This window comes from Gallus gallus, chromosome 11 (genome assembly GCF_016699485.2).
Source record: "Gallus gallus isolate bGalGal1 chromosome 11, bGalGal1.mat.broiler.GRCg7b, whole genome shotgun sequence".
In the NCBI taxonomy this organism is placed as follows: Eukaryota; Metazoa; Chordata; class Aves; order Galliformes; family Phasianidae; genus Gallus; species Gallus gallus.
This window is the reverse complement of record NC_052542.1, coordinates 10,081,857-10,109,844: the sequence shown is the minus strand read 5'-3', so window position 1 is coordinate 10,109,844 and position 27,988 is coordinate 10,081,857. Positions and strand designations below refer to the sequence as shown.

The 27,988-nt window shown below is 44.3% G+C and overlaps 1 protein-coding gene across 3 annotated transcripts in view; it reads left to right on the top strand.

Annotated features, from left to right (window-relative positions):
- The window catches only part of PEPD (peptidase D), a 365,025-nt gene that overhangs the window by 219,284 nt on the left and 117,753 nt on the right, over nucleotides 1-27,988 (top strand). Inside the window, exon 1 of one of the 3 annotated variants that reach the window (NM_001079717.2) lies at nucleotides 24,847-24,874. The exons of 1 other annotated variant lie outside the window; for it this stretch is intronic. In NM_001079717.2, coding sequence (NP_001073185.2) covers nucleotides 24,858-24,874 — 17 coding nt within the window. In that variant the 5' untranslated portion in view covers nucleotides 24,847-24,857. Of the gene's footprint in view, nucleotides 1-24,846; nucleotides 25,238-27,988 lie in introns of those variants that run through there. One more of the 3 variants, XM_046899470.1, reaches the window with a different exon arrangement.

Genomic DNA, 27,988 nt, shown 5'->3' with positions numbered 1-27,988 from the left:
CCCATAAAAGCTGTCAGTGACTGACGTAGAATAGCTTGGTTATTGAATGGAAATAACCACAACTACTGCAGCAATAGCATTGGCAATAGAGTAATAAAACTAAGCACATCTCTCGAGGGCTCTACATACTGAATGATCTAAGCCTTGTAAATCTTCTGTCATGCAGCAAAATACCAGTATAACTCATTTACAATAGACAAGCTAAGGTAGAGAGTGTGAGTCGGCCTCCAGGAGTCAAAGCAGACCCTCAGCAGATGTGGAAAACAGAGAGGGTCAGTGCTTGGCTGCATCGCGTGGATCCCTGGTGCCTGATGCTGCACAGGGTCTGCACATTGGAGAGGCTTCATCTGAGGTGGGTGAGTGCCACATGCTGAGGCAGGGGTGGGAGGTTGCAGAGGGAGGGCTGCATGGCAGTGCCACTGCTCCATGTCTGTGCAGCCTGGCAGCAGAACGGCCAGCCCATCGTGACACCTAGGCTCTGCCTGCACAGGTATCTGCATCAGTAACGTCAGAAGAAGAGATATCATTGTAACTCTCTGATAGATGACTACAGCAAATAAGGGGCAGATAAGATGCTGTGATAGAAAGATAAATAGGTTACACGAGATATACTGGAAAGAAAACAAGTTAGTTTTATCAATCACACTGAGGAGCTATGTCATACAAAACTTTGCTCTTTGCCGGAAAGGCTAATGGGGAGGCATGGGATGTACCCCAGATCAGGAGAGCAGGACAGTGGTAAATTAGAAGCTACGTGTCAGGAGAGCCGCTAGGATTACAGGACATCGTTATCGTTCCATCAGCACAGCACTTGGAGCTGGCTGGTGTCTATCCTCCCACTCTTGTCAGTGACTTCAGTTTACAGAAGAGCAGAAATGTTCACAAAGGACTTGGGGTTCCCCAAAAAGCCTCCTGGTGATATTGGTGCTTTGTGGAGCAGATCTGAGAGCTTGATTGCTTTTGCTGTCAGTGCTGTGTGCTGCTTCATATCACACCTCACACTGGAGAAGCAGTGTCAGGGATTTCATCTGCTTCCAGGCAAAAGGGTGCTTCGCACAGCGGAGGAGTAGGAATGTGGGCAGGATCCTTTTTCCGCAGGGATGTGGGGGCAGACAAGCCAGGAGCCAAGTGGGGGTGTTGTCAGGATTTCTGCAAGTCCCTCTGGTGCTGCTGTGTTTCATCCTGTTTTATAATCTTCTTGAGCTAAATGACACATTGATAAACTGTCGAGGATAAATAGTGTTTTCCAGACGTTACCAGACAGTGGGGACTTTTTCAATGATCCTTTGTCACTGCTTAAGATCAAAAAGGTTTGTAACCACTGAAATGGGAGGAAGAAAAAGCTTCTTGATATTGCAGAGAGCATTTAGGTATCGTATTGTTTAGTTAACGTGTTTTGACAGATGTGGTTTCAAGATGCATAAAAATCTAAAAAAAATACCTATATAAACCTCATCAGTTGAGGATTGGAATTTAAATTCACTTCTCACTGAATGGCACTGTTGTGTTGTTCCACGAAGCCAGTGGAAAGGCATAGCCATAACAGTGCCTGGATTTAAGACACTGTATACCAGGTGGACTTGCATGGAGTGATCAGAATACTAAGTGTCACCAGTGGTTTACAGTGAGACTGAGAGATTATTTGTTTTAGGAAGAAAGATGAGCAGGCCTGCTGTAAGAACATGAGGAATGTCTGATTGGGGGACATACGGTGTACGGCTGGACATATTTCACTATGATTAAGCAGTATCAAACATAAAAGTTGGATTGCTCATTCTGGTTATGCTGTTGCTCCCTGTTTCTCACAGCAAGTTAATCTATGCCTCTGGCTCAGCGGTAGCTGGGGGTTACGTTTTGGCCTTTGGAGCACGTTTTATCACTTGTTGCCCTTCTTGGATTCCTTTATTTTAAGTGGGGTCTATGTGCGAGAACAGTCAGTCTGAGCTTTGATCCGCATCAGGATTTGACCCACCAGCACTGCGATCTCTGCCATGCAGAACTGAAGGCTTTAAAAAGGATGTGGCGCAATCTTCACTAATATTGCACTGGCCTTTGGTAAGGTTTGTGCTGCTGTTTGGTTCGCAGCATCCCACAAGCTTCTGCTCGTAGTGTCTGCAGTACTTCGGGGGTGAATCCCTGGGGACCTCACCTGTTGCTGAAGTTTCAGCTTCTGCGCTGATCCTCACCTTGCTCCCTGCAGAGAAAAGGCGGTGTGCAGCCATGTGACTTCCCACAGGAATTTGTTATTTTGAGGCTTTCATAAGCAGAGCGGACTTCCTAGCATGCAGTGAACAGAAGCAGTAAAATGGGAGGTTTGGGCTTCCCAGCACATCCATCCTTGTGGGCCAGCAGGGCTCTCTGGAAGGCTGACTGGCCTTGGCTGCAGTTGTACACTGCTGATATGTGCTTTTGGCAGAAAATCGTACTTGGAAAAGCAGACACAACTGCTGATTTGGATGTAGTTACACTTCCTTACACTTGCAGTGGGTTTGATCCACAACTCTGTAGCACCATTCAGGTTCCTGCGGCTTTGCTGTGTCTGCTTTGTTCTGAAGCCACCCACATGCAGGGACAGCACTGCTGCCACTCGGTGCTTTTGGTAGTCTCGTTAGTTAGGGTTTCTTAGGGTGTTTGTTTTTTCCCCCATGTATACCTAAGCAACTATTAGCACGATGCTCAGCTTTACCAAGCCAACAGTAAAGGAACTGAGTGCAACAGCAGGAAAAATACAGCAAAAATGTTGGGGATTAAGTGAACATGCATCTTATCTCACCAGCAGAGCGTTCACTGATGTGTCTTTACAGAAAGAATTTTATGGATTCTGATTCTACAGAGTAACGTTAAAAATAAACACAGAGTGTTAAGCATCCTAGAATTTCAGTCACTGGAATACTTCCGGCTCTGGCACTATGGAATCATACCCTTATTCCCAAATCTGTAGTGGGCTAATTTGGGTATTCCTAAGGTAGAGCAGTGGTCCTGATGGATGGAGTCAGTGTTGCTGCTGGTACAGTAAGTCCTCTCCTCGCTGTTGAGGATGAGGTGCTTGCTGCTGTTGTTCCTAATGGAGAAGGATGAGCCGTCCCTGAGGCTCTCATTCCTGTGCTCCTGGTCCTCTGTAATTCTCAGTGAAGAGGAAAGACTTGAGCAAGAAAACAAAAACCACACGGAGCTGTGTGGTGCAGTTGACATGCCTGAGGGCAGGATGCCATCCAGAGAGACCTAGACAGGCTCACACAGTGGGCCTAGGAGAACCTTGTGAGGCTCAACAAAGGCAGATGCAAGGTCTTGCACCTGGGTCATGGCAATCCCTGCCATCAGTACAAGCTGGGGGATGTAAGGATGGAGCACAGCCCTGCCAGAAAGGACTTTATAGTACTGGCGGTTGTCAAGCTGGACATGAGCCAGCAATGTGCCCTCACAGCCCACACAGCCAACTGTATCCTGAGTGCATGAAATGAAGCGTGGTCAGCAGGTCAAGGGAGGTAATCCTGCTCCTCTCCTCTGCACTGGTAAAGCCTCACCTGGAGTACTGCATCCAGATGTGGAGTCCTCAGTACAGGAGAGACATGGACCTGTTGGAGCACATCCAGAGGAGGGCCATAAAAATGATCCAAGGGATGGAACACCTCTCTTATGAGGACAGGCTGAGAGAGCTGGGGCTGTTCAGCCTGGAGAAGGCTTCAGGGAGACCTGAGAGTGGCCTGTCAGTATTCAGAGAGGCTATAGAAAAGAAGGGGACAGACTCTTGAACAGGGACTGTTGTGATAGGACGAGGGGAAATGGTTTCAAACTAAAACAGGCGAGATTTAGACTGGATATAAGGAGAAAAAAAATTAAGAATGGTGAACCACTGGCACAGGCTGCCCAGAGAGGTGGTGGATATCCTTGGAGACACCCAAGGTCAGGCTGGACCAGGCTCTGAGCACCTGATGGAGCTGTAGGTGTCCCTGTTCATTGCAGAAGAGTTGGCCTTGGTGGTCTTCCAGCTCAAACAATTCTATAATTCTATGGAAAAGCTAAAAATATTGTTTATACATTATATATATTCATATGTATACGTATAATTTTTTAAAAATTGATCTAATACACATTCACTGAGTCTACTCGCTAGTCATTTATGCTGCTCTGTAAGCTGAAAATAAAGATGGGAAGGAGGAAGGTGAATCATTTTACACCTTAGTCCAGATGAATCAAAGAAGTCACATCAGTTATTCATCAAATATGAATCAAGCAATTTTTCGGTCCTCTGTGGCAGTATGTCAGAGCACTACACCCAATTCATGTTACCTTGGCTCACCAGTGCATCTTGTCTGGACCTTGAAATTATGTAGGCCAAATTATTAAGCTGCTCAGATTCTTCATGACTTTGTTTGCTCATTTTGAATGTGTACTGCTAGACATCCAAACAGATGTATGTCACTGTTGGTTTTACTCCTGAAGGGTTTGCCTTATGCCCTTGGCAGATCCTTCACAGCAAACTGCTGGACAATAATTTCTGTTAATATCTTCTCATTTACTTCCATTAACTATAGATGATGCCTTGAAGTTCTCTGTTCCTTTACCTGCTTGTTACCCACCTTGGTTTAGTTATTAGCCTGTAAATGTTCCTGAGAACTTAAAAATCTTGTCCAGGTGGATCGATGGCTAATTAATAATAGAAATAGCTTTTCAGAACTCATTTGTATGTTTAGTTGGTATGTTCTGCCTTGTTCTTAAGAGTTTGTGTCTGCTCTAATTTCAGGAAAAGACTTTGATTCTTAAATCTGTACCCAAATGCTAGAATACTAACCGACAGCATCTCCTTGCTTTTCTCTCCATTTTAATATACACAGCATTTAAGGCCAAACCAGACAAAATCACTCATTGACTCCTTAATTGTTAGCTTTGGTAAAAGCTTTGCTGAACAGGAAGGGAAGGTTTTGGCTAGTTATCAGTGGTGGTGCTGCAGAAATACTGGAAGGTGACATGTCTTATCTCCAGGGCCTCGGATGAGTGTGAGGAGGGCATGAGAAAAGGGCTGCAGATGCCAGGAATCTCAGGGAGCAGAGATGGCGAAGAGGCTGCAGGGTACAGAAAGGGGATTTGATGAGGAATACTGGAATTTAGAAATAGAAAGGAAACTTGGAGAAAATAGAGAATTCTTTCTAATACTCTGTACCCATGGTATTATCCTCTTTAGAGACAGCTTCTTTTTTCACTTGACTTTCTCAGAATTTAGACCCATGTACATGTAATATTTGATGACTTAGGCAGAAATAAGTCTATTTTAAAAGCTAATCTTTGCATTACACATTGAATCCATTATAGAATCTCTTCTACTTTAATGAAAAACCTTGGTGAGTGGATTAAACAAGAACAACTTATATTATAAATTTGACTGAGGCAGTTGCCTAAAAATTAGCATGAGTATGTTGCAGTAAATACTGCCCCAATCAAATAAATAGTAATGCTCACTAGAACTATTCAAAGAACTTAGTATGAGCAAAAGAGACATAAGTGTGTTCTGCATTACATGGCATTTTGTGTGCCATTTTAAAGGACTGTATTGCCATAGCGCTTAACAGACACTTTATGTCTTTCTGTGTTGTTGGGCAGAAGAGTAACTCCTCCTTAAGCATCATACTGAGACCAAGAATTTATGGCTTGTTTTTAAGACAAAAAAATGTGGTTCTTCTATGGAAGAAATGTGCAACTAAGACATAAAGTAAATCCTCTGTGACTTCCATAAGTACATACATGCTTCCATGTATTCTGTCCTCAGAAGGAACCACTAAAGAATGTGCCACCACAGTTCCTGTGGTTGTTGCATGTATAGGAAAAGAAAAAAAAGGGCACGATCCGATCTTCGTGCAGTCTTTGCAACATGAAAGAGCAGTAGTTTGGAATGAAGTCCTCTATTGTAAAAGAGAATGACTATCAGGCAGATTGAAATAATTGAGCCAGGGCTGTGATTGCAGTGAAGTTCTGCTTTGCTAGTAAAGGCAGTATTTTATTCTCCAAAATTCAAACATCTTGGACTTGTAACAGAAATGAACAAACAGAACAGCAAGTGTAGTAAATCTAGACCTACTCTATGAATCATTTTTCTATTTTATTTGCTTTCCCAGGGTTCACTGGGCTGTACAAATGCTGCCTTCTTGTCACTGCTGCAGCCAATACATTTTTCTTGCTTGGTAAGAGAACAAGCCTTTTCCACTTGCTTCGAGCATGCTGTTCTCACAGGTAAAATTATTATTTATTTATAGGACAAATGGGAAGCTACTTAGAGGAGATCAAGTATGTAGAATGAAATGGCAAGGTTTTCTTTCACATCACAAAGGGCAGTGATTCACTGTCATCCCTCATTTGGAAGATCCTCTGCATTGTGGATGTCCTAACCCATCTATCCCCACGCAGTGTATCCTGGCCTGTGTGTGCTGCGTTGTCATGGGTTACCCATGCTTATACATGAACTCTGTTCAAACAGAGCCTAAACAATCACAACCGTAGATGGAGAAAAATTCTCTTTTCATCACAAGAGCTGAATTTGTGCTCACATTCCTCTTGTTCTCTGCAGAAGCTTTTTGCTCAAATGCGGTAATATGGAGTCAAATATCAAAAGAGCTGCAGCTTTCGAGTTGGGTTGGAAAGACCCATTTTTTCCAGAGGAGGGGTATCCTGCAGCAGGCTGGGTGAATGAAGGGAACGGGGGCCCCCAGGCACTTTGGTCCTTCTTGACTGCTCTAGCACTCGTGGTAGTGGCCAGAAAATACTGACTTACCACCTACCAGCTGGCTGCCACTACTCTCCCTCTCCTTGGTGAATTAGAAGCAGCAGATGGGAAGTATGTCAATACAAAAAAAAAAGAGGATTCAAGCTTTTGCTCCCCCACTCCACCTACCCTATAGATATTTCCCAGTCCATGGCCTGTGGATTCCCAATTTTTGATGGAAAACACAGGCTGATCTTGAAATGTGACAACGATTCAGAGGGAGGAAAGAGAAACTGCCAGATGGCTCTGCTTTGTGCCTTCTTCAGTTTGCAGGATAACACGTTGTGATTTGCCAAACATTTATCATCTTCCCCTATCTTTGTGCTATGGAATGAAGTTAAACTTATGGCCTCTTGGCCCCATTTGTCTGCAGAAGTAACAAGATGATGCAGCATTATGGAGGGAGAGTGAAGAAAATGTGTGTTTTTGTATGCACTAGTGCAAAGGAGGAGAGAAAATGGGGGTGGGGGTGTTGTGGAAAAAAGGGAAGAATCTCATAAAGCGTATAAGTAGCAGAACTGGAAACACCCCCTCACTACCCACAGTGAGCATCTCATTCCTCTGAGAGTCTGCCTGGAGGAGTCTTAAATCCATGAGAAACCAGAAGGAACTATTTATTCTTATGATCATCATCCAAAGCAGAATTATAGCTGGAATTCATGAACTTTTTGAGGTATAGTGTTTACTAGAATACAAATTCAAACGGCACTTTCTTTCCTAATTTTCTTTGCTCTCTTCCTCCTGTTGCAGTGTAAAACTGCAGAGCAATCCCACTGGGGCATGGTGGGCCACTTATCTTCATGCGGAGAGACAGCAGGATGTGCTGTGCCTTCGGATCTGTGTTTCATCGTCCTCCTCTGTCCTCCTTATGGTATCTCCTCCAGGCTTCCACGGAGGAAATTGTAACCATGTTGTTGTTCACTTTTCACACTCTGAGAGTGGGATAATGTCATATCATGTGATTTTTTTTCTTTTTTTGTCATTCTACACTTACATAAAGGACTAAACAGCAATAAGACTGTAAACACCCGTTTCATGACCTTAGTACAAGCTTGCTGGTTTATGGAAGTATTAATTTTCTTGTATGATAATCTGTGCAAATATCATACGTATAGCAGAATGGGAGTTAGAAATTTGTAGTTGGGAGCTCTAATTTTGCCAAGCTGAAGAGATAATTCAGCACAGAAAACATGTCAGTAATAGGCTGTTGGAGCATGTGTCACTTTTGCATAGAAGCTCAGTTTATGCATGTAATTTACATATTCGGATAGAATTCTCAGCGAGGCTTTTAAAATTATAGTCCTAAACTTTGAAGTGATGCTTCAGCATTTCCAAGTTCAAATCAAGGTTTGTGCGTGCCCAAACCTATTTAGCAGAACGGTGTGGATCTATCAGCAGCAGGCTGGGAATACAGCTCACTTCAGCTCTGGTTCCCAGCATTGTGTGTTCTGAACACAAGGCTCTTTGTGTCACTGGCAGAAAGAAAAGTTGGGCTCCAGAGAAATGTGCGGCGCGGTGCTCAGCTCAGATGCTGCCCTGCTGGAGCCGAGTGGATTCTGTGCAGGGTCCTACAGCCACGTGGCAGTGCCTCAGGTTTACCTCCAGCAGTCATCCCTACACCCTGCGGGTCCTTTTGGCTCCCTTTTTTGTGCCTTTTCGTGATTTTGGTACCTATGCAGCAAGTCAACACACAAAGTGAAGTGTTCTGTTCCCAAGGACTATGGGTTTTGTGCACAGCCCAGTTTTTTTTTGTCCACGTTCCAGAGGAAAAAGAAAACAACATCTATATGCAGTTCTTAAACCATCACATTCAGGCAAGTTGTGCAGTTACAGCAAGAGACCAGAGGTTTGATGTCGGCCATTGCCTGAACACTTAACTACACTTAGTATTTTGGATGTGATGCTCTTAATAAATAAATGACAAACTATATATCCATTGGCTTAACATTCTGAAATCTATACAGCTTTTCAGTATAAGTTTATCTCAGATGGCTTCTTAATGAGCAGACTTAATGAGCCGTAACAACTTGCCCTATAGTACAGCATGAGTGCACATAATTCAATATTTGCTACTGTTTTAGATACAGATGTCTCAAACATGCTTCTTTGTTCAGAGACATCCAAACTTTGGTTTAGGCATCATGGCATTTACTATATATTTGCAGGCAAATTAATGTCTAGTCAGGAATGCATCTAAGCACTGCTTTGCAAGCAATTGTATGCACAGAATTTTTGTTTTCTCAAGAGAGAAATGTGCGAACATGCAGTCTAGGTAACAATAATTAAATCCTTTATGTCTGTTCCTATTTTAAGAGTTCTCCAGTGCTGCTGCAGTGGCTACAAGGGCAAGGCTGCTTTTGCTACAGAGCATATCTAAATGGAAATAGAGCTAGTTACAAGTATAGGTACTGTGCTGCAGATGCCAGCTCTGGTTGGAATAATAGCTTTAATATGAGAACGCATGCCTTCTCAACAGCTCCTGCTATGCTTTTGGTAGCTTGACAAGGACTGTGGGCATTGAGAGCAAAATCCGTTTTCTATCCAAAAGCACCATTCAAATGAAAATCGCAATATAAACACAACAGCTATTATTTAAAATAATTGAGCACGTTTTAAGAGGAGAGCCTGACCTTAATAAAGCATTGATCATAGTCACATTTGTCACCTCTAACACAGTCTTTGTTGCAAAGCAAGAACCATCTCCAGAAGGTCTGGTTTAGGCAATAAAGCATGATGAGAAGGTTCCCTATTTTCCAGACATCACATTCTGTGGGGAAAATTCTATTAAGTCTACATTCAAACGGAAATAAAACAGGAAGAAAGCACTGAAAATAAACATCATTTTCAATCAGCTAAGACTTCTATAATTTTTTTAATTATTTTTTTTTAAATGAGACTTGCAGGTAAATCTGCCGGGGCTTGAAATTCACAGTTTTCACAAAAAGAAGCTCTACTTTTTTAAAACTCATTCTCCAAAGTGTTTTTGGTCCCTGGCGTGAGTTGAAGCCTTTTGTTGTAAGCAGGTTTTTGATTGCAATTATTATCTCTGGGGGCAGTATGTCAGGAAAGTGCGTGTGATAGGTGGGCTTAGCTCTGGGCAGATGATGGCTGCCCTGAGTGGCTGCGGTGCTGGAGGTGTGCAGGGAGCAGCTGACAACTTTCTGCCCCTGCCAGTGAGCTCTTTTCTGCTCAGTGCCTCCTGAAGCCACAGTTACCGGGTCTTACAGGTAAACAAAGCACTGCCATCTGTGCACACGTGCACCCCTCACCTCTCCTTTAGTTAATGATGAGAAATGGCAGCGGTGCACGGCCCTGCCATCAGAACACCCTTCTGTCACCTGCAAGTTCTCCTGTTCACCTTAGCACAGGTGTGTCATATTGGTGCTCAGAAAAGACACAAGAAATCACTGCCAACTGAGATACAGCTGAAATGCTTTTTCCAGGTGTGAATGTCCATTTAGGCAGGGTTTTCAGACACACGGGCTCAAGGTAGGCCCCAGTTAGTGTATGTGGGGACAGGTTGGGCGTGGAGCAGAAGGCCATGTCTGCAAGGAGCTCCGTTGCTACAAGTTGTCCATATAAAAATGATGTCCATTTAACTTTTTTTTCTTGTGAAATAGTGTTGGCCAGAAGGCGAGGGAATGCTTCACCTCAAAAAGGGCTTGAGCTCAACCTCCCACCTTCTGGAGGTTTGGCTGAAGCACGGAAGATTGAGGTCTTCTTGTAAGCCGGTATTTTCCAGTTAGCTACCTCTCTGCAGGTTTCATACTTGACTGTTTTTGAACAATAAATGCCATGCTCCGATTCAAGCTCCCAAAGCTGGCACGTGGGAGAGAAGCTGCTCTCCATTCCCCACTAAGGCTTGCTCTGGGCTCAGGCACCACTGTGGCGGGAGGGCTCTGTGGACCCCACCACCAGTCTGTCAGGAGAATTCTCAGTTTCAGTGGATGCTGTTGAATAGCATAAACTTCCCTTTGTTTGCAAATGCCCTAAGTTTGGAAATCACATTGCGTTTTTGTGAAAAGCAGATCAACATTTGATTCTTCTTAATCATCTCTGTAAGCGAACAAAAGGATGGCACGCTGTAGATAAAAGAGTCTGGTGAGTGTGATCTCTTTCCCATTGGCTATGAGAACAGATTTAACATCGCCTTTCATTCAGGTTTCACAGCACAGGCCTGTGACAGTAATGCCCGATCATACTATGACCAATACTGGTTGTTCCAGGACAACACAAGGTAGGAGCTGCTGCAAACACTGTGATCATTTCGCTTCTCCGCAGCATATACACGGCTTTTATGGAGACTTTAGAAAATCCAAGATGAATAGTTTCAATTGAAGGCACATGGGTGAGAGAGTCAGCCACGGCTGTATGCGTGTAGGCGAGAACAGAAGTTCTGCACCTGGTGTGGGGAGGCTTCTGTGTTCCTATCACCCATCCCATCTGTTTATCAATATTATGATCACTCGGGAAAAACTCTGCATTTTTAAAGCCTCAGTTTTGATTTTCATAGTTTTGTCAGCGATTTATATATGATTGGCAGAACTTTGGATATAAAAGCCTCTTGAAAGCCCAGAAACGTTAGATTCAATCATGAGATTTTATAACTGCTGCATCTGGATCCGTTTCGCTTGCTGCCGAATGCTGAGACGCTGGGGATTCCCACTTGCATCTTGCTCTGCTAACATGGTGTCTAAAAATATCTTACATAAAGAGCTACACCATGTTTGGGTACTTCCCCATACATTTTGTGTTAACCTGATTCCACATATGGTCTTCATGAAGAGCGCGAATACTGCCAGATGTGTAGTCATGAATCCTGCATTTGCAAGGTGGATGCAAACAGCTGAATTAGCACTGCTCAGTGAATGAGCTGCTCTACCTGCTTACGTGTGCTCCTGCTTGCTGGAAGTGGGGACTCATCTGTGGCAGCCTGAACTCCCTGGGTGGAATATCCTGATTCAGCCTTGACTCTTCCACATGATAGCCGAGGTTTGACACTGCATGTCTGAGAACACCCTTAATTATATTACTCTTCCTCAGCTCGCTACTGGTATAATGAAAATATTTTTTCATTTCAGTGATTGAAGTCTGTGACATCTAACCAGTGACTCAGACAATAAAACTGCCGGTCCTTTTATCTTTCCATTATTCCTTAAGCAATCTGATTCTGTATTTTTCATTTCGTATGTACATTGGCTGAAAACCTTAACAATATTACAACTGTAAGTTTTATCTATTTTGTGAGGTAGATTGCTCCAGTGCCTTTCCAAATAATAGCTATTTCTTCTTCAGGTTCTTTGCTTGAAGACTTTAAGTCTTCATATATCTGCAATTACCATCTGTTAATCCAAGAGTATAATCAATCTAACACCTCCATTGTATTAGAAATGATTTTTATGCTTCTTCTAATTTAATCTCATCTGCAGAATTTGAATTGTAGCTTTCAACTCCACCAGTCATATCATTTGTATATATGACAGTACAGTGGAAAGATTGAGTTCAAAAGTTCAGGCATGTAACTTCTTTCTAAGTTCTCGCTGGGTTACGTTGCTTATGCTTTCTGCTTAGTCCTTCTCTGAAAAACCCACTTTGAAATTCTGTCCTACTTTTTTTATCCCCCTCGAAAAATGATTGATTTTTAGCAACAGTTTGTGGTCTTTCGTGATTTTGTTTTGTTTATTTTTTGTTTTGGTTTCTGTATTTCTCCCCAGAAGAATAACACCGTGGTTCAATTCTCAGAAACGTAATCTCTGATTTGGAAATGCTGTGATGTACTGTGTTACTATTTCTTCCTAAGAATGGTGTCTGGTTGCTTTCAAATCGATATTCAGTATGGTTTGACTTTCTGCTTAAGACAGGGCCGAGCTATTCAGAACTGGGAGAATGTATCAGAGGTGGGTCTGGATTGAGCTGGAGCCATCTCAGCCATAGACAGAACCCCTGTGGAGCACAAATAATACTGATTCAACTACTGAACTGGTAGAAAGTGCCCCATTTTAAAGAACAGACTGAATATTCTTGTGATTGCAGCATCTGAAATACACAGCAGCATTAGAATTAAAATAGTCATACATATATTTCCCAGCCTCCTGGTAACAGAAGAAATTCTGGCACAAGGGTCAGCAAAAGTCCTGGGAGTCATTATGTGTACTTAAACCATTTTTGGATCAGGTCGTGGAAAAGGTGGATAGAAGTAACGAAGGTGTCAGCTCGTTATGCACAGCAAGCCTGTTTGGGCAAAAAGCCAGGATGGAAGAAAGCAAGACAAAATTCACTAACTGCTGTCCCTCCAGTGCTGTATGGATAGGTGTATGCATAGAAAGTGATTTAAATATTGCTGTAGTGTTTGAAGCGCTCGGTGTTCTTATATCCTGTCACCAAAATATTAATCTCCCATTCAGTGAGCCTAAAAAGGTTCACTTGGAGATTTTGACAATTAGATTTTTTGAAGAATTTAACATAATTAAATAGTGTCCATTGCCTATCTATTATTTTAGTTTCCTCATCTGAATTAATCTCTCTTCATCTGAAGCCAGCTCACTGCTGCCTGTGGAGTCTACACGTTCTTGGGAGGAACCATCTAACCATCTGCTGACACATTTGGTTCAGTACAGGGGAATACATGGAACATCCCTGAGCCCCTTTCATCTGCAGGTACTGCAGCAGTCTCATACCAGGAGCTTCACTGGAGGCCTCTGGACACCTACACAGTGCTTATTACTTTTTCCCAGCTTTGTAAGGAAAGGTTAAAGTCGGATTAAAGTTTGGCTAAGATCACACAGCTTCAGCCAGAAAAGCAATGATAGTCGTGTTCCATTTCCTGGGAGCAGCTGGGAATGCCTGTTTGAACAGAAAATACTGTCTGTGCAAAAGCCATCTCCCGCATGGGGCTGGCTGACAGCTATTGCTGCCATCAAATGTTCTCTAAGAGGGGAGGATGGGAAGGAGAGAGGCACGCTGCCTATCTGTGGTTTCCCAGCCAGGTGTAAATGCTGCCTTGTTTGAGGGAGAGGTCTGGGAAAAAGGAAAGGAGGAAAGGACTCTCCTAAGCTGCTGAGGAATTGAGGCTACATTTGACAGCATGTGAATCAAAGGCTTCGTCTCTCCACATTCCCACTGGTTTTGCTGAAGTCACTGGAACCTCTCAAGGACCCAGCTGGCTGCTCAGGCACAACTAATTGCAGGATTGAACCCAGATGGTTGTATTTGAAATTGTCTTTAAAATGATTCATACATTTTCTGAATGTCCATCACGTTAGAAGAAATCCAGTATCTTTATCAAAACTCTTTTTTTTTGTGTGTGTGATCCTGGGTTCAGAAGAGAGCTTGTTAAACTTTTATTTGTACTGCTCATACCATCAAGGTTACTTATCATTGTTGCACAAGAAAAGGAAACATATCAAATGAAAAAATCAGTTTTATCTTTGGCAAATGCCTGTATTTTGTCTTTGTGTGATATGTTGTCATTCATCATCTAACCTTGGGGAAATCATGGGCACTCTAACGATGTAAGAGGCCAATAAAAAAAGAAAATGATTTCAGTAAAATTGTAGCTAGGGATATGTAAAAGAGAAAAGCCCCTGGGTAATAAAAACTACCCATGCATAATGACTGTGACTGCATCGAGAAGACACGCTGTATACAACGTGCTGTACCAACTCATATACAGGATGTCCCTGTCACCAGGCTTAGGTTTACACTGGTGAAGGGAGAAGAAAAAGAAAGTTGGGGTCAAGCCCAAAGCAAAGGGCTAAGAAGCCAAGTACTCAGTAACTGCTCCTGTGTCTTTACCTATCTCTTTTGCCTCTTTGTTAGAGCTGTCTCTTTTGATCTTGCCTTTCTCATTATTGCCTCTGCTACAGAATTTGGGCTCGGTTCCAAGGTCGAGGTCTGCTCCTGCTGAACGTCTCCCATATCCTTCCCCTGTTAGTCAGGCTGCATCATTAGAGCCTGATAGGTTTGCACAGTGCCTTTGGCAGCAGTATTCCTCATTCTTTCTTCAGTGCACTTTTGTGACTACTTCTCTTCAGTTAACATTTGGATAGTATTTTCTACTGTCATCCCCTTTAGTCTTGGTAGGCACAGCTTTAGGAGGCTTCTTAATGTACAGATCCTTGGTCTTCACTTTACTTTTTTGAAGACCTAGCCCTGATCATGCCTTAGTAATGACCCGTGGTCCTAAATACTCTGAAAAAAGGCAGCCTTTTGCAAGAAACTGCTTTCCTCAGCAAGTTCTGTTTTGACAGATTGCTGTCTCAGCAAGCAGTGCTACTTGTGGTGGAGATTTAAAGTGTAATGGGTGATTTTATTTTATATTTTACATTTTTGTTTATTGCACTTTTTAAACTTGCTGCCTCTCCCACCAGTGGGAAGAAGGAGTCTAAAAATAAATCTGAGATTAGGATTAGGTCAGTAGGTTAGTTAAGGGGGGTGGTGTCTTTCCTCACAGCCAGAAGTTATCATACCATGACTGCTTGACTGCCTTGGGCGATTAATTGCCTGTCCCACTCGTCTGACCAGCTCCTAACAAGCAAGAGTGACATGAATAAAACAAGTAACTGTTGATCAGAAGTTATTACAAATAAAGGGGTTTTCTTCCTCCAGATAACCTGGATGATGTCACTGAGGTCTCTGAACTTTGGCTCTGAAGTTAAGAAAGTCTTCCACAAGCAGTCAGTCAGAGCTCTCACAGCACATAAAGTTCTCTGCAGATAAACGAGTCCAGATATAATACAATCCATCCTTTTCTTCTACTGCACTTCACCCCAGTGACTCTTTACTAATAGGAGTCTCCTTCTTTTCCATGTGACATTTTCCATTTGCAGTGACATAAAGGATGCACAGTGAGGGCCAGACCCCTTCCCACAGCCATTGCATTCGCTGGCTCACTGCCTCCCCGTTGTCCACCACTGCAGATTTAAGCTCCCTGTCTCCATCTCTGCAGACTGTCACAGCCCCTATTGTGAGCTACTGTGAGTTTTCTCTATGAATCAAACTGCTGCTGAATCAGGTCCTTTGTATCTCCCTATTCTGGTTTTAAAAGAGTTTTCCTAATCCTGTTGGCACAAATATAGAAGCCAAAAAGCTGGGCAAGTGAATCCGCGATGAGCTGGGTGCTGCTGTGGCTGACCTCCTCTGGTGCAAAGCTGGGTGGTTTCAGATCAGCTGGGGTGTCCAAACGCTGCAGCGCAGTCATTTCTGGGCCTGAAGCAGACATGCCCAAAGAGCCTAAATTAGTAACAACTTGGCTGATTTTATTCCAGCTGCACCAGCGGTTTGTTTATGTGGAGAGTCAAACAGCAAACACCCACAGAGCTGTTAACTCTGCAAATCTGCAGTAAGTATTTTCTAAACTACTGCTGACAAATTTCTGACGAGGCCTTAATCTCCACGCAATCTATTGGGTGTTGTGAAAGCAGCATTAGTCAGGCTGTCATCGGGCAGGCGCTGTGGGTGTGACTCAGAGGTTTGCATTCCCGTACTCACTGCAGAAAAGCCACGCTGGGAAAACCTCCCACGGAGCCCGAGCCCCTGCCGAGGGGGGGCCCTGCGTGGGATGTCAGGCTGAGGTTTCTCCTCCTCCATAGTTTACACCTGGAAACAAGTGAGAATCACCTCTCTTTTCATTCTTGGGACAGCAGCAAACGCTATTGCTTTTCTGCCACTGCTCAGTAGAACGCAAAGGATGATGCTGTGAAGGGAAATGGCTGCTGCACAGTTGAGGCGTGCAATTAGTAGTAGGTAAAACAAATAAAGTCAGGTCCTAAATTAGCACTGCTGTGTTTAACACTGGAGCTGTTCTGGTTCCCATGTGCGTGGTACATCGTGCTGCGCAGGGTAAGGCCTCCATCCCTTCCTTGGACAGGAGTGGGTGGGGAGGAGCGCCGGCTGCCCAGCACAGCCTGCCCATGTGCAGGGACAGCGCCTGCCCTGGGCTGCTCCTTGGCATCGCTCCTCTCCTCAAACTCACTAAGAACCCATGTTATTTTCTGAAGCCAAATTCTTTATCTCTGACCCTCCTCTGATGCCAGTCTGGACTAGAAGAGTTGTTGCTGTCAGCGGTAACGGTAGTAAAAAAAAATTACCACGTCTTTTGAAAAACAAAACAAAACAAAACAAAAAATCACCTCTCCTGCCAGCATAAAAAGCAAGGACACCAGGCAACAGTTCAAACAGAGCCCCTGCATACAGGCAAACAAAGATGCCTGTCAGGGCTTAAGGGGAAAAAAAAAGGGCACAGCTGTAGCACCACATTAATTAAATTGTATGAGCCTTTTTATTTTCAAGGATGCAGACAGATGCCACCTGAAACACGGGATGCTTGGAAGTGACACACACGCAATTAAGCCACACACGTTCTTTGAGCTCCCTTTCTGAATCTCCATAGCACAGATTGAATTAACACTACAAATGCCAAGTGAAACTGTTCTCACAATAGCTTGAACTTGTACAGAACCAAGGGATAGATGAGTAAAGTTAGTTTTTGCGTGAGCAGATTAGCATCTCCTTGAAATTACTTCTATGTTTGAGACTGTGAAGTTAAAGCCAGGCAATTAAACTTGAAGTTACAGGCGAGGCAGCAAAGGAAGGTGATGGTGGTTATTATTTTTGATGTCGAATTTTATTGAGCCTAATTCCCATGCAGCTATTTGTAAATATCCATGCCCAGAATAAGCTGTGCAGGGTGGCTGCCAGCGAGAGCAGCAGCTGTGCCCAGAACCCAGCAGGTACGCCTTCTGGGAAGGGAGGCTGCGCCTCTGAAATAAACCCAGTCCTGCACTCTTATCAAACTGGTGCTCTTTGAAAAATGTCTCTAAATATGACCCGTTTTTAAAATAAGTGCTAGTCAGTTGATTCATTAAAAGGCAAAGAGGCATAGTGCAGATAGGATGCGCTTTGTACATCTGGCACAGTTTCCAGTGCCTGAGAGAAAGGCCGTATTTTGTCTCTGGGGAGAGAGCAGTTGTGTAGAATAGCCATTTTTTACAGTTCAAAAGATAATTGAATTCCCTGATTCACAAGCTCTCGTTTTTTATCTTATCTGTCTTCTAGCATATTCTTGCCCAATCTTCATTCCCTCCCAGCTGCCATGTTAAAGTGTTCTCATGGGAATGGGGTTTGGGTACTGGGGAGCATAACTGGGCTGACCAAACTGAAACATTGCTGTAGTCATAGGGCGTAAAATATGATTAGATAATCTGATAGGCCAATTGCTTAGCACTTTGTTCTTAAACTGAATCCAAGAGCCAGGTGGGTTAAATATTCAATCTGATGCAGAGGACATGAGATGAGCAGTTTGCATGGACAGGAAGTCGTAGATCTCTGCTTCAGCGGTTGGCACTGAGGATGAACTCTCCTGTTTCAGTCAGAAACGGCTGCAGGAAGGAGTCTGTGCACTGTGGCAGATGTGGCCCCATGGCAGCACCGCAGTCTGTCTGCTGTCGCAGCCCCACACGACGGGATGATGTGAGTTGGGCAGAGCTGAAGGATGAATGGGCTGCTCCACCCATCAGAGGGCAGCAGCAGAAGCAGCAGGTCTTTCTTTCCTGGCAGGGAGGGTAGGACTGATTAAAGCAGAAAAAGAAAGTCATCCGTGCAAAGCCTGAAAGAATGTATTCACTCATTTCAGATTAGCTGCCTCTCTTAGTAGTCAGGTCTAATCTGTCTGTGCAAGAGAGCAATTTCTTCATCATCAACAAAACGCACATCTTGATAAACCACTGGCTTAAAATTTTAATGCAGTACCTCAGAGTGGAAAACAGTTTCCATATAAACAGCAGATAATTAAAGATTTTTCTTACAAAAAAAGTGGGAAATCTGACTTAAAATAAACGTGAAGATATGAATCATAATCTGCAAAAACCTGAAGGCATTAATCTCTTGAGAAAATATTTACATAAGCATATTATAAGTTTGTTTTGGGATTTGTTACACATTGGGCGGAGAGTATATAATGCAGACAGTCATGAAAGAAAAATAAAGATTGGTAAACATGTTCTGTATTATAACCATACAATGTATTGCTAGAGTTCAGGTGAGTTTGTGGTATCAAAGGGAACTTGAGTGGGAAATGACACCTTCCCTTTGTACGAATGGACAGGTATTCATCAATGTTGGCTGGACTGTTTGCTGTCGCAGCATGCAGTGACTTCATCTGCTTCTTCCCACACTTCACTCAGAGGCAGTACAAAGCCCCCCTGCCTGCCAATAGTGCCACTTCAGGTTTGACCCTCAAAATATGGCCAATTGCCACTGCTCTGCAGAGAAGGCTGAAAATGAGGAGTGCTGAGAGAATAAACTGTGGGTAATATGAAGTAATTTTTTAGTTACACGTGTCCACATTTACATAATAACATTTGTAACACTGTTGGGGTAATACTGCATTCACGTCTGACAACCAGTTTTGTAAAATACTTCAAATAAACAAAAATGTCTGTACTAATTGGTGACAATGAAGAAAAGAAGGCAGAGGACAGTGGCTTGTGCCTCACACCTGGCACTTAGCTGTCACTGACCTGTGCTGACATCGCATAGCACAGTTTTTATGCAGGTAGTATAAGAGAACACAGCGTAGGAAAACAAAGACAGAGGCTGAGGACACACGGCTCTGTGCACCACGCAAAGGGCACACAGACAAATGTAAACGATGTCTTCATGGCTATGGGTCAGCAAAAAAGCCAATATATGAACACACTGAAAATCATCCAGAAGTCTTCTTTCACTGAAGCAAAACACTATGTTGCAGTACCCCAAAACTGATTCTAGCTGCCGGAGCAGCTAGAGAAACATTACTGAGACGATCAAGTTGGCCACTGATCCCTAGGAGAACAAAACAAAACAGAAAAACCTAACCAACCCCCCACTAAAAAGCAGTCTTCTGCGCAACTTTGCTAGTCCTGCTGTAATACATATTTTATGAGGGAAAAATGTGGCAGCAACTTATAGACACAGAGAACAGACTGGTTTAAATGGCACAACTTAAGGAACAGCAAAAAAAAAAAAAGTTATCTCCAAATAAAATCATCATAATTTGTAAGAGTCAGTCAGGTACTGCGGAGTTACCTTGGACTGGTCAGACCTCAGTGGGCACATTTTGATTATGCTGGGTTTTCTTACAGTGAAGTGAAAGTCAACAGGGAGAGTAATGAGGCGCTGTAATGCTTTACCTTTCTTGTCTTTTATAATAATTTAGTTCAAGCAGGCTTTGGGAAAATCACACTTTTATTTCAAGATCCAAAAAATCAATGTGGCAGTATACATTTAGTGCTTGAGGGAAAATTTACTCAAAATTGTTTCATGATGAAAATGCCGAAGGCAGATGCTTTTGTTCAGTCTGTTACTTTGAAGGGACCTTGTAATCTTAATTCCAAGTTAAAGACTTGTGGCCATTGTATCAAACAAGGGTAGAACACGTACCTCTTCAAGAGAGGAAATGTTAGGGATGTGTGTATAGTAATTCAATTAAAAACAAAATAAAATAAACCAGTGTTAGCACACTTTAGCATAGGAAACCATAAATACCTTGGACTAACTGCTGACTCTACAATATGTAAAATACTTTCACCAATTTATCTGCAAGCTTTATCTGTTGTTCTTTGCTTAATCAGTGCCTTTGCATCTGAGTGAACGAGGTCATGGAGCATCTCAGCCAGCAGTGCTCTAGCTTCCAAACATTTGGGGGAATAATCAATGGAAAAACAGATCAAGCTGAACTGTGTAAAAAATTGTGCACAGATAAATCAGCATTTCCTTTTAGTTTTTGTGACGGCGTGTATAAAACTGAATATCTTCAGATATTGAGGAGGTAGCAGAAACTTTCACTGAAATAGTATATTCAGGCAAGGATCTTAGACCTTGCTCCCCAGTCCATGCCATGACAGTGGCAGGTCAAGATTTCTTACTACCGTACGATGTTGTCATTGCTGCCCTGTGCCCCTCATGGCAGCCCCAGATGGTCGGGTCTCTCACCAACTACTTTTTCCCAAAGCAAAAGAGAAGCTCAAGCACTGTGCAGCAGTCAGAGTGTATTTACCTCTTCCTTTGACGCTTGGCCAGAGCTGGAGGACAGAAAGGAGAGGAGATGCTCATGTAGCACATGCTGTCATCACAGGTACAGCGTCCTTTCATTTTTCCCAGGTTGTATTTGGACTGCATCTGCCCTTGCTAAAGTTGAATTTTCATCTACTGTACCATAAAACCAGGGGAAAATATATAACAACAGTTATATAATTTTCACATTATGAAAGGAAATTTATAAACCTAACATCATTTCTTTTCATATAGCACAGCAGAAGCTATGAGTGCGCTCAGTGATGCTGCTGAGACACTAAGGTGAGCTCTAAGATCCTGCCTGAACAGCAGAAAGAAAAATGTAGATAACAGGGATGAACAGCAGTGCACAGAAAAGTGAAAAATCCCGGTACCAAAATATCAGTGCCGTTTTTTGTCTGAGTGTGAAGTGACCAGTTGTTACAGGAACATTTCTGTTAATATTTCTAAAGACTTTTCTGCCAAGTGTTAAAAAAAAATGAGTCATTTTAGATCATTATAATAAGAGTAAAAAGTGCTTATCATAGAATCACAGAATGGTTTGGGTTGGAAGGGACCCCAAGGATCATTGGGTTCCAACCCCCCCTGCCACAGGCAGGGCTGCCAACCTCCAGATCTGGTCTGGTATCATGCAATGTAGTTAGTTTTGGCTAACTGGCAAAGCCTGGGGAGAGGTAAGGTCCTGTGAGATGAAAGAGCTACCAACGAGTCATTGTTTTAAAATACTTTGAACAAAGTCGGAACTCCGCTGGGCTGGGCTGGCTGGGCAGAAGGGCTGCATTTGTTAATTCACAGCAGTGCACTCAGAACAGGCAATACCTCCTCTCTGCTGACCTTTACTGATGTTGCCGTGTGTTAGGCAAATGTGCTGGGACATGAGGGACCCTCATGGTTCCTCCTTCCCCTAGAGACCTGAACGTGCTCCTGAGCAGAGGGTGCAGAGTGGGCAGAAGAGAGAAGCAGCTTAGGGTGCAAACTGCTTAGGAGCTGGAAGGAGATACAGAGCTGAGTCCCAGTGGCAAGGGAAAGGGAATCTTCCTAGGGATCCTCACGGACTATCTGCAGCTTGATATAATTCAGAGAGACACTGCCTGGACTCAGAGCAAGACTGCAGAATAGCTGTTTCTCCCTCTTTAGCTCTGCAAGGACACAACAGACTGGGGCATACTTATGTTCAAATCTTTGTTTTGTCTCATTCTGCAGATTATACTTTTCCTTATTTAAGAAGTACGTCATTATTCTCATGTACACCCAAACTGCTATGGCAATTCTGAAGGTGACAAAAATGCAAAATCAGGCCTTCAACATGAAAGAGAACGTTCTTTACCATGCAGGCAAACGCTAGTGGGAGGTATGCAACAGTAAAGGTCATTTTAATCTTGTTATAGAGGAAAATGCTCTAACCTAGTCGCTGAGATATTAAGGTCTACCATTGCATTATCTCAGTTGTGGAGTAAAAAGCAGCAGAAAGAAAAAAATCAGAATCATCTGTTTGCTATAAAGCTGGTGCCGCACCCACTCTGTTCTCAGTATAATTTCTATGGTTGGTTTTTCAACTGGCTGCCTGTACAACTACCTTGCAAATGAGTTTAATTTGTGCATATAGTAGGAGTTCATTCTGTCGTGTCATGAGACAGAAGAACAACATGTTTTAGGTAACAAACAGTATAAAGTAATTTTTCTTCTTCCCTAAGGAATGAAGAAATAGAGTCTCGTTTTCACTGAGATTTGATACGATGCAAGTAACTCTTCTAACTCTTGCAGTTGTTTTGGGAAAGAGGGTAAAATGGCCAAGGGTAAGAGATAGCGGAAATAAAATAAACTGGGGTAAGAGACCTAGAAAACTTGTTTTAGAAAGCAGATATAAGAAGGCAAGAGATGTTTTCTCTAAGGAGGACAAGAGGTACGAGAAACCATTCATAACAGTATTTGGAAGTGTAGGGGAACTGTTAGGTTAGGGCTTGAACTGATGATGGAGCACCTCGTGATGGGCTGTGACTGGTCCAGGGAGCATGGGAAATTGTTGGCACCTGTGCTCCCTGCCTGACCACAAGGGGTGGACCCAGGGTGGAGCCACCCTGGGCTCCAATAAGGGCCAGCCACTGAAGAGAGACTCCTTTCTGAGAAGAAGTGCTGTATTGTCAGAGAATCCCTTCGCTAGCTGGGTGACTTCCATTCTTTTTGTATATGACTGTTGGGCTACCTGCAAATACTTTGCCTGGTATCGCTACGAACCTGTCAGAAGCAATTCTGCTTCTTCATGACAGCGAGAAAACTATCTTGAGGACTTCCTTTTTTTCCCTCTGTATTTCTGTCAGAAGAAAAAAAAGCAGTGAGTTTCCCTGTCTCCTTCTTCTTCTCTGCTCAAGTTTACACAGAAAGGGTCCCCTCCAGGGACTCAAAATAATGCAGTATTTTGTTTCAGCTCACGTTAAAAATCTTCTTCAGTATTTACATCAACTGAAGGAAGCCCCTTGCAACTGAACAGCCTATCAATAATATTGTCTAAAATGGGCCTGGCTCTGTTTATCTGAACAACAACAACAACAAAAAAGTACTTATTTCTTGTCAAATGGAAGTCCATGGGAGAAACTTCATTCTATATTTTGTAGTAAGGGTCTGTGACCCTTGGGCATAAAGACTACTTGACTTTTCCAATTTTCTTATTATACACACTCCTCTCCAGACTTTCTGCAATCAATCTTTCCCTTTGATTGCTCTGCAGCTTTCAGACTCCACTTCAGAGCCAGCTGTGCAGGAGTTAGCTGTATTTTTCTCCTCCGTTCTAGTGGTCAATTTGGCCAACTGTAGAAGGCTTTTAATTATGCACATTTCTTATTAAGAGTGTACAAATCTGTTAAAACAAATATGAACTTCAGGCTCTGTGTAAAGTACTTCGTGATCCCCTGTACAAATCTGCAACCTTCCTATTTCTTGACTTTTGAGACGTTAAAAATTGCTGATCAGTAATCAGGTGAAGAGCTGTGTCATCCTTGAATCCAGTGATGCAATATGATTCAATTAGCTTTCCATTTATTTCTTATTAATGGAAAAGCACAGCTGCATACATGTAAAACATGTGAACTTGAATATTCAAATGTCTGAGTAGTTGAGAAGTTTGATTCGTTAACTGTGTAGAGTTATCTCAAACCCATTTTCCTTACGTACAGCCATCAGCTTGAGTGAGGCCTGGCTCTGGCACTGGATGTGTCCTTTAGTACCCACTAATGCGAGCAGGACTCAGTGTACCAGCAGCCATGAAGTGGATCTGTGGCCGTGGATGCCACGGTAGCGCTGCAGTGCTGCACAGTGTTCATGACTGAATTGTACCTGCTGGTCACAAAGCTTAGCAGCACTCCTGCACCAGCCTCATGCATGGCCGCCTGCTCGGGCTCTGCCCGCTGTCCCGCCTCCCTCTGTCTCTTCGTCAAGCGCTCAGCACGGGAAACTGGTCTTCCTTCTACCCATGTACTCAGTGGGGTTGCAATACTCCATGTTGGGCAATGGTGAAACGACATTTCTCAGCAGCAGTACAGCTGCTTTCTCACTCTTCATGGCTATTTTCTTTTGCTGCTGCACAGCAGTCAGTAGCCGTGAGGACCCTGGGTGTCACTTGTCAGTTCCTTCAGAATTACCACCCGCCCGAAGGCAATGACAGTCACCTCAGGTCCTGTGTGAGCAGGAGCGAAGTTTGGAACGCTGAAGTGAGGCGAAGGGCTGAGCGCGGTGGGCCGCGTAGGAGACCGCTGTGAATCACCTTGGTTTCAGAAACGGGAGCGTGAGGGAACGGCCCCTCGGGGCGGAGGTCTCGGTGCCCTGCGGCCATGCCGGGCAGTGCGGGAAGGCCGGCGGGTGACAAGCGGCGCCCCGGGTCAGGAGAGGCGCGTGCCGCCTGCTTTTTAAACAATTACTTCGTGTTTATTTTTGTAGTTTTTGCCGCTTCGCACCGCCCCGCCCAGCTCCCGCCTTCTCGCCCCTCGGAGGACCTGCCCCGCCCCGCGCCCCCGCCCGGCCCCGCCGTCACGTGACAGCCGAAGTCCGGCGAGGCAACATGGCTGCGGCGGCGGGGTAAGCATCGCTGCTCGGCCGCGGGTGCCGCGCGCCCGCTGAGGTGGCGCCGCCTGCCCCGGAGCGGCCCGGCCCGGCCTCGTGAGGACGGCGCGGAGGAGCCGCGCCGGAGGGGCCGGCGGGGTTTGGGGTTCCTCGCCGGGCGGCTCGGGCAGGACCGGCTCGCGCCCCGAACTGTGCGAGGCCGGGCCCCGCGCGCTGAGGGCGAACCGCTTCTTGATGTAACCGCCGCGGGAGAGCTGTGGAGGGGTTCGCGGACCGCGGCGGGCCCACCTGCCTGTGGCGCGTGGCAGCCGTTGCCGCGGGAAGCCGTGCCTGCGGGCCGGTGCGGGGTGCCTAGCGCGGGAGCTGCTCTTCGCACAGGTGAACTCGGCTGTCTTGTCAGCGCTTTGAGGCTGCTCCGTTAAAACCTTACCAGAACGGGGGAGGCTTCTCACGGTCACCAGAGGTCGCAGGGACTGAACTCTTAATTTCACGCTTAGGTGAAAACTGCTGTCTGGTACAGTTCTTATCTCCCCGTGTTTTCTCCCAGTTATCGGCACTGGTTCCCTGTGGGGAGATTCCCTGCCGGGTGCAGCTGGTGAAGAGGGAGGGAGCGGCTGCGATACCCCCTTGGGGCTGTGGAAGCTTTCCCTGTTGGCCTCGTGTAGCGCAGGACCGCTGCTGCTGGCGTGGGCCTCATGCACTGCTCCTGTTTGCTGTGGGGATGGCATAAAAGCTGGCTAGAGCTCAGGCTGCTGCTGATGGTTCTGTCCATTGCTCAAGGCAAGCAAAGAAGGCCCGGTGAAATAAATGACAATTGTTGGAAAGGTAGTGGTTTCTTAGCTGCACTGAGAACTGGATCCTGTCTTTGTGGTCTCAGCAGAACAAACATGGCAGGCTCTGGGCTATCTTCTGGAATGGTAGAGAGGATGGAATTCCTGGTTACCGGAGCGTTCTGGTTGTCACATCAAAACAAAACCAAAATGTTAAGTGGATCATACAATAACAAAATAGAATCCCTCTGAAAATAATAATAATAAAAAAAACCCTTCTGAAATAAGCCTTTAAAGCCAGCAGTTCCAAGCAAAAGAAGAAGTGTCCTTTAAAGAAGCTTTAATGTACTTTAATGTCCTTAGCTACCTATTGCTTCCAGTATAGTAAAATAAAAGAGGTCTTAGGTGGTCTTTTGGCTGAGTGATCATAAAATGGTATGTGGCAGGCAGCAGGGCAGCTGCTGTGCGAGGCTTTTACTGGACTGAGGAATGGTTCTGGGACAGGCTGGTAAAAATGAGGGAGCTGAACTTAAGGTGCAGGGAGCCCGGACTATTGTGTAGTTACAGAAGCTTGTGCAGGTTCAAAGATGCATGTGTCACAAAGCAGTGCTTACGTTAAATACCCTTCATCCCGAATTGTCAAATGTATAGCTCTGCATCACAGCTGGGAGTTGAGTTTGTGGCAGTAGGCCCCAGGGTCCTTATGCCATCAGAAGAATCAGCCCTTGGAGGAGCAGCCAGTGTGTTGTACCAGTTATCATACTGCTGTTTGCGTCTTGTGTGATAGAAACGAGTGACTGGTCAGAGAACACAGGCCAAAACAGAATGCTTGTATCCAATACTTGAAGGGAGCATATCAACAGGAGGGGGAACGGCTGTTTATGAGGGTTGATAGCGATAGGATGAGGGGGAATGGTTTTAAACTGAGACAGGGGAGGCTTAGGTTGGATATTAGGATGAAGCTCTTCGCTCAGAGGGTGGTGATGCACTGGAACAGGTTGCCCAAGGAGGCTGTGGAAGCCCCATCCCTGGAGGCATTCAAGGCCAGGCTGGATGTGGCTCTGGGCAGCCTGGTCTGGTGGTTGGCAATCCTGCACATAGCAGGGGGTTGAAATGATCATTGTGGTTGTTTTCAACCCAGGCCATCCTGTGATTCTATAGGGAAGGAACTTTTCAATCGTATTGTTAGGTAGCGAATTCACAGTGTTTTATGTTGATTTAATTGTATCTGTGCTTGATACGTGTGTGAGGCAATTATATACTTGTATCCCCACCCAGCTTACTGTGTGTGGTCAGTCCAGAGCATTAATTCACATATGGACAGAGAACCTGGGGAGCTGAGCGTGATTTGCAAGGAAGCTCAGCCCAGCCCTGCCACTTTCTCCAGATGTGGCCATTGGGTCTGGCACATGAAGCTGTTGTGACTGTTGTAATCTTAACATAGAAACCAAGACTGTGCCTATGGAAAAAATGTGCAAATCTTAACCAACTGAATAGAATCCAGTGATTAACGTGGCATCAAGTTCAAGCAGGGAGAGTAGAATCTGATATATGTTTGAGGAAGAACACGGTTTTGCAATGGGGTGAACTAAAAGTTGCAGATAAGTCATTTTAAATTATGATGCATTTCAGCTTGAGTGTTAAGATACTACCAAAGGTGCTCTTGAAGTGGTTCACGAGATCACCAGTAAGAAGTCTTGCCTGACGTTATTTCTCCATTGGTCTCCTTTTGCTTGTCAAAAGTTTTAAGTGCAGTGAAAGAATTATCAGTAAAGGTTGTGCTAAAACCTCTATTTTTGTGGTTTTGCTTTCTTATTAGCACACCAAGATCTGGGAGTGACCCGTGGCATAAGGGTATCTGATTATGTTCTCTCTTTCCTTTTATACGTGCAATAATGTGAGCATGAAGATCATCAAGGGGTGATCTTCCTTGGTACCAGTTTTTCAGCTTCTGCTGTAGTGCCAAGTTGCTGAGCCACCGCTTTGCACCTGACAGGTCTTGTTCTTAATTTGTTGAAGGTTTGGTATCTGATTTAAAACTTTGAGTAGTGTTTGCTAGAGTTGTTTGAACGTGCTTCATCTTCCTGGAGGCTGGGATACTCCAAAATGAAAGCTTATGCTGTGCTTCCACACTATGATAGAGTTCTACAGTAGGTACTCTGCAACCCTTGGAATTATCACTGCAGTACTGCTGGGTTATTGGGGGTGTGTGGGAAGTAATACAGATAAACACTTCAGTTTTGTGCACCATCAGCTGCAGTCCTGGGCAGACCATATGAAAGCTGGATTAGTAAGAGCGATCGTCCACCTTCTCAAATGACTTGAGCTGTTAAATCAAGTAGTTATAAACAGGTAAAAT